At 38.9% G+C, this 7,020-nt stretch overlaps 1 protein-coding gene across 1 annotated transcript; it reads right to left on the bottom strand.

The window, feature by feature from the left end:
• Window positions 1–817: 817 nt before the first annotated feature.
• LOC129369691 (high-affinity choline transporter 1-like) lies at window positions 818–7,020 on the bottom strand. Its single transcript, XM_055045260.1, has 9 exons — window positions 6,901–7,020; window positions 6,019–6,244; window positions 5,667–5,780; window positions 5,306–5,461; window positions 5,039–5,187; window positions 4,699–4,842; window positions 4,084–4,237; window positions 2,381–2,598; window positions 818–2,286 (listed from the first exon to the last, which is right to left on the bottom strand). Exons 2-9 carry the CDS (start codon window positions 6,200–6,202, stop codon window positions 1,618–1,620), a joined length of 1,788 nt encoding a protein of 595 aa, XP_054901235.1. The 5' UTR covers window positions 6,203–6,244; window positions 6,901–7,020; the 3' UTR covers window positions 818–1,617.

Here is a 7,020-nt window from a genome sequence, read left to right as displayed (position 1 = left end):
TTTTTTCTAAATATTGTTAAATGAAATCAAAGAATGTAAAATAAGCCTTTAGCTTGACCATTTGAGTCAGCATTTTTCTTTTTTTAAACAAGAGGGTTTTTAAAGAAAATCTGTATGTTTCAGAAACTTTCTGTCAAAAACACTGTAAGAATATTTAAACTTTTATATACTAACAAGAAGTTCTGAAACCTTTTGTCACAACCTCATCAGTACATACCAACAACAAAAACACTATGGACACACATAAAACAAAAATATGGTGACTCTTAGACTTTTTCAGTTAATTTGGTTTTTGAAAAGGACCAAAATGCAGATGGTTCCTGTTTTGGTTTTGTTTGTTTTTTGTTTTTTTGCAAAAAAGCAAGAAAGCAGCTACAAAGAATTTACTTTGGGATATTTTATCATGTCTTCCCTCTTTTGAGACTTTATTATTTTGTGTCACATCAAAAATAAATGAACATTTATAATGAATGTTTTTCTTTGTCGCATTTGGATAATTGAAACAGCAATAATTGTTACTCTTATATATGTTTTATCCTTATACAGCATGTATACAAATACACATGTCACAAGAAAATAATCTATTCACTGCTTCTGAAAAAAACAAGTAACCGGCAGAAGGTAAGTCAGAGCTTGCGAACACAACACTCCGCAACATGAAGGAGAAGAAGAAGAGTCCCATTTAACTTAAACCAGATCTTCTGCAGATTTTACATTCATTGTAAAGTCTTCCTTACTCCGGTCTCTCTTGAATCTGGTCAGAACAATGAAAGCAAAGTATCTCTTATATGAGCATCTTTAAGGCAGTTGAATACAGGTTCTTTTAAAACACCAACCTTTTTTTTTTTTTTTTTTTTTTGACTAAACTGTTTCTACGGCCAACATTTATGAGAGCAAAAGCAAATGCTTCAGCCAGCTACAGTAATTTCTGCTTGGATATTGTTTATTCATTTCATTGCGTCTTTTTCAAATCCCAGTCTGTTCTTTAGTAAGAGTATAAAATAATAATAGGAAATGTAGCGGTGTTTCTAGTCAAAGAAACACTTCCTTTTTAAATCACCAGCATCAGATTTCACCATGAACTGACATAATGAAGGATAGATGCATGTTTTCATAATTACCTACAGCTGATCTACTCTACTGCTATAGTCATTGTCAGATTACATTGCATTTGCTGCATGTGTGTGAAGCTGTATATCTTATTGCTTTTTATTGATTCCCTTCCAAACAGTATTTGTGCTGTCAATTCTTGTGAAGTACTTGTCAATTGTTTTACATGATTTTGGATGATAAACAGAAATCTGAAGACTTTCTTGTCTTTGGTGCTGAATAGTCAAATAAATTGGACTTGTATACCTCTAACCTTGTCAAAAAGGCAGGAGGTATGCAAGGTGACAATGTATAAGTGCTTTCTATGTATATATTTAAATATGTTGGTGTGATAATCAGCAAGCGGCTATAATTAGTCTAATATCCTGACATGTGGCTCTTATCCAATTAAATGGGATGTCCAAGTACTTTGAAGTCCAGAAAGAGGATATTTTCTTCTTGTCTCTCAGCCTCCTGCCAGTTCAGTCAAATATTCCGTCTTTATATTTTTATGAAATCCAGGTTTTGTTATTCTTCGTTATGTGAGAAGTCAGGGCTGGACTCTTCCTCTTCCTCTTCAACTGTTTCCTCTGGCAGCGTGTCACGGCGGGTAAAGGCGGCTGCCAAGGTTACACTCAGCCGCGGCTTGACGGACGCTAACTCCGACAGCCCGATGCTGTTGCCTCGGGTAACAAGAGTAGTTTTATCCATTATTTCCCCACTGCGGCTGGACACCACGGCATCCAGGAAGTCATATTTGTGTGAAATCTTTCCGCTCTCGAATAAGTACTTCGCCAGGTACGAGAAAACAAAGTTACCAAAAAAGGAGGCCAACATTGAGACAGTCTTAAAGGGGAACCTCTGTCTGATAATTTCCTCCATTTCACCTGACTTGTTCTTCTGCTGCTCGGTCGTCCAGCCTGGGTAATAAATGAAAGGAGGCAGGTGCAGGTAGGGCTCACCCCCGCCTATGCGCAGCACCAGGCCAAACAAGTACGCAGCCACCGAGCCGTACGTGTTTGTACCTTTGACGAAGAGCACGCTGAGGAGCTGCGGGAAGATGATGACATAAACCAGATCTGAGCTCAGGTACCAGAGGCCGTAAACCGTGCCAGTGCCCAGGGCCATCAGGGTGGCAAGGCCGCCAAATACAAAGATTGTGATTCGCATCACCCACACAATTTCACGGTCGGATGCCTGGGAAGACAGAGAATAGACATAAGCAACTAGATGGACAACTTCAGAAAGAGGCGATGAGTAACAAAATCTTTGTTTATGTTCCTGAACTTACTGACTGTCTGAAGGCAAGCTGGTAGATGTTTCTTGCAAACATGGAGCTTGCAGACAGAATGGAGGAGTCTGCAGAGGACATGACAGCGGCAGACACAGCGCCCAAACCGAAGAAAGAAACAAATGGCGGACAAAGGTGCTGGAGCACAATGGGGAGAATCATTTCTGCTTCATCTTTGTCTTTAGGAGCTTCACCACCATAACTGGTCTTGTTCCAGTCTGAGTAAGAGAAATAATCATTATTTCTAATGGAGGAAGACATGCTCTGTTTACATTTTTGTAGATTAAAAAACAGGAACAAACTTATTTGAAATCACAATTTAATTTACTGCATTTTCCGTATATGAAAATCTAAAACATCCTTTTTCCCTGGTAGAGACAATCTACTGCAGTAATCTCTTATTGAACAGTTTGGTGAAATCCAGAATTATATTTCAGCAAATGTTTTGAGATGGGGAAAAAAAATCGCGTTATAATATTTACTTTTAGCAGAATATCAGACACATGGTTTGAGCATGTAGAGAAGAGATGTATCATTCTTCTTAGTACAATCTCTCTAAATGTTCCAGAGCCCAATTCCTCTCTTATGTTTGCTTCTCTTCAGTTCAAAACAGATTTTTAATTAGATTAAATAAGATTGTTCAGGGTCTTAGATGCCCGTGAAAGGATGGTAAATGCTGTCTTATCATTTCTAAGGTCAAACACTGATGCTGGACAAGAATGCCTGGCTTACAATCTGGACATTTATTCATCCTGAAAAATGTTCTTTTGGATTATGGTCTGGAATTTGTGGAGTTCACTGAAACCAAACTCACTCTGGCATGCCTTGACAGCTCTTGTTTTGTGAACTGAAGTGCAGTGATGATTGAAATGAAAGGGGACCAAACTGGTCCCAAAGATGAAAGTATAAAATGATCCTAAATGTCAGATACATCTCTCCAAACACTGTGTGTATCTATTGCTGAAGAGCTTTTTGGTACTTTACTCCAGTGAATTTTTTGCATCAGATTTAGGAATGTGTGGCTTGGATCTGTAGAAACAAAAAAAACAAACCATGAAGCTGTGCGGGCTCAGATCTCAAGCCAATCTGAGAGCTACATGCAGTTTGGAGGTTGGTGACTCTGCAGAAACTTAGCAAAGAAACTTATGTGCCTTTGCACAGTTGGGCTATACAATTAATTTTGTTGCAAAAATACTATTACATTTTTAACTGCAAGATTTTTTTTTTCTGTGTAAGATTATTGCAATAAAAGATGAATACATCTTACGGCTGTAAAAACATAGAACAAATTGGGAAGCCAGGGGTCAAATCTGGACGCAGCAGAACATTATGGTTGTCCGTTCATTTGTCCTTATTTCTGTTTCTATTTGAGCCGTCTTATGGTATTAAACTGCACATCTTGAGCAAATTCATAGAACACGATAAAACACATTTGTGTCATCATTTCTCCGTGGAAGAATCTGACACCTAGAAATCTGGAGATCACAGCACTAATTTGATCCCTCGCCTCGCTCTAATGTAATATTTACAATCCAGCACGGTTATTAAACGGATTGCTGCTTCATTATAGATGAGGTGAACCAGCTGCTATTTACCAGGTTTTCTTAGATCTAAGGGCAACAAGAACCCACCCAGAGCCTTCCCCAGCAAAACAAACACGCAGGTGAACACAATCACAGAGTGTGTATGTGAATGCCTCACACCTGTGGAGGCCCCAATGGCTCCGATGAGAACGGAGGGCACGGCCATGACAAGGCATCCAAACGCGGCCAGGAAAGAGAGAACCTGTGCATAGGTGGCGGAGGAGGCAGATAACACCCTTTGGAAATACACTTGCCAAGGTATTCCTCCCAGCATCTGCAGCATGATGACCACCAGGAAAAACACATTTAAAAGTGAGGTCCAGGACTGAGAAACCTGAATCTGAAAGCACCAAAGTCACAAATCCATCCTGTTCTACAGATTTTAAAAGAAAGAGAAAATGAATATCCTGACAGACAGTATTTAAAGTTCAAAATATGGAGAGGAGGACAGAGCAAATTAAGTATTTCAATTAAGTAATTTCATAAGGGAATGATTGTGTTGGCATGAATGAATGATTTACTTGGCCAACTGTCTAACAATGTAACAAATTCATTTACTGACTAATTTCTAGATTAACAAATGAATAAAGTCAATGAAGTTCATCTACTTTTAAGCCAAACCCAACAAGGTTAATCAACACATTAAAAATGGTTGTGAACAAAATCAGTTTTTGACTGCATTCTAGAGTTTTAAGATCTAATATTGTGAGTTGAATAAACATGTAGAGACAGTACCAGAAGACAGAAGTTGTCAAGCCACATCCAGGTGTCTTCCTTCTTGATGCTGCCTCTCCATGGTGACTGATAAACCCTCTTCACTGCGGTGACGGTGATGTCTGACACCGCAGCATTAGTCAAAGCAAAAGGGACGCTGATCCACTGCAAGCAAACAGACGTCAGTAAATACACAGGAAAAACAACACAAACTAGGAACAGAAGAGGTTTGAAAACACAATGAATTGATTTCTAGGGACACATGAACTTGACATTACTGTATTTCTGTACATTTCTTTCTCTAATTCTGAGAGAGATTGACCAATGCATAAAATTAATCAAATGCTAGTCTTGAACTTACAAGGCCAATAAAGATACAAAACAGCTGCACCACATCCGTGTAGGCCACAGAGTACAGTCCTCCAACCAGGGTGTAGAAGATTGCTATGAGTGCAGAGATTACCACTGACATCTTGATGTTGATGTCCACAATGACACTCAGAGTAGCACCTAGGTCAAGAGAAGGTCGAAGGACATCACAGCCCCCCGTAGTGTCAGAAATTCAGATACGTTTTGAGGTATATCCAAGAACATTTTTGTTCTGCTGTGTGCAGACACATGAACTTACCGAGGGCGGACAGGATGGCAGCAGACCAAAAAATCTCACCCATGAACGCAGGTATGAAGAGAAGACCACCCATGCGTTTCCCATAAAGTTGCTGGAACGGGTCCAGCATGGTTACGTAACCCCTCGAGCGCATGGGCTTAGCAAAGAAAAGACCACCTGGGATAAAGAGGGACAACTTGATGGAAATACATGTCAGAGCCCAAAGATTCTACAAAATAAATGGATTTGAATGAAATGATGATAATAAAAAGATTATCACTTTATCATTATTTGACACGTGTTTAAATGTTACCACTGAAAGCTGAACAGAAGAGCATTGAGACAGCCATTTAAGAATGGCATACTACTTAAGAAAACTCACCAACAACCAGACTGAGAGCATATCCAAATGGGGCTTGAGCCCAAGCCAAACCATAGTCAGGAAGATACACATACTCAGCTGTGCCATTGATGTATCCTCCACCCACCCAGGTCGCTGCAAATTACACAAACACGTCACTGAACGTAACTGAAATTACATTTATCTGGACAGAAAAATGATAAAACAAAAAAATTGAAACTCAAATTCGAGTATAAACAAAATGGTCATTTTTATTTGTTTAACATTTCCAATAAATTTAAAAGTTAATCGACTATGGGAATACTCTCTTTAAAAAAAATGCCAGAACTGATACAACAAACCAGGTCCAGTGTTTAGTTGACACAAACTCCACCTGTCATTGTGAATCCACCGACAAACAGTCCGATGTCTCTCCCTCCGACCATGATGGTTTCACTGCGGTCGGTGCCCTCCGCCTCCCCGGAGTGTTTGTTCTTCCATGCCGCCCAGATGCCCACGAACAGAATGAGGAGATAGAAGACCGCGATAGCCACGAGCCCCTCTGCATGGATGGTCATTGTCGCAGTGGTCTTCTGCTAGGAACGGGAGGACATGAAGACCTGCAGAGGAGTACAAAACGTAGTTATGATGTTATGTGCGCCTTTGTGTTTGTGGCAAGTGAAATATCAACATAGTTTGGAGTGGAAACAGTTATTTTTTTATTTTATTTTATTTTTTTTGTTCCGGTTTGAAATACTGACCAGACACACTGAAAAATAAAGACGGGTCCAAGAAACACCAATAAATAATTTTCTTCAATCATTACCTAAATTACCTGGATTTTAAATGTTAAATTGAACTTTGATATAGTTTGTAAAATTACTCGTAAAATTCGGTCATACTATCATTACAAATAAGACGGAAATGTTTTCATAAGAAACCTAGAATATGTGTTTTTTTCTTGTTGGCAAAAATTCCCAATTGAAATAACTGAAAGATACAATTAATCCCCACAAAAAGCTAATATAAACTATATTTAAACAATGCAATTAACTCCACATTACAATGACTTTAATCCGTTAAATAAATCATGTTCTTTTTGTTACTTTAGTTCGGCTCTTTGTGGAGGATGTGTATGCGTAAAAGCCTTATTACGCACAGAAATACTAAATCCACAGAAGCGCAAATGATCTCAGAAACATCCTTTCTTTGTGTCTTTCTTTCTTAATTTTTTTTTTTTTTTTTGAAATAGTATATAAAGGATTGCAGAACTTACCCAAAGTCTTTCCAGAGTCATGCGTGTGGGCAGATGAGCAAAGAAAACGGGCATCACAGTTCCAGCAGCATTGAAATACGCGTCCCTCTTTGTACGGTGGGTGAGCGTAAAGCGAGCCGG

This window comes from Poeciliopsis prolifica, unplaced genomic scaffold, assembly GCF_027474105.1.
Source record: "Poeciliopsis prolifica strain line A6 unplaced genomic scaffold, Auburn_PproV2 SCAFFOLD021, whole genome shotgun sequence".
In the NCBI taxonomy this organism is placed as follows: domain Eukaryota; kingdom Metazoa; phylum Chordata; class Actinopteri; order Cyprinodontiformes; family Poeciliidae; genus Poeciliopsis; species Poeciliopsis prolifica.
The sequence above is the reverse complement of the archived record's forward strand: the minus strand, read 5'-3'. Positions and strand labels throughout refer to the sequence as shown.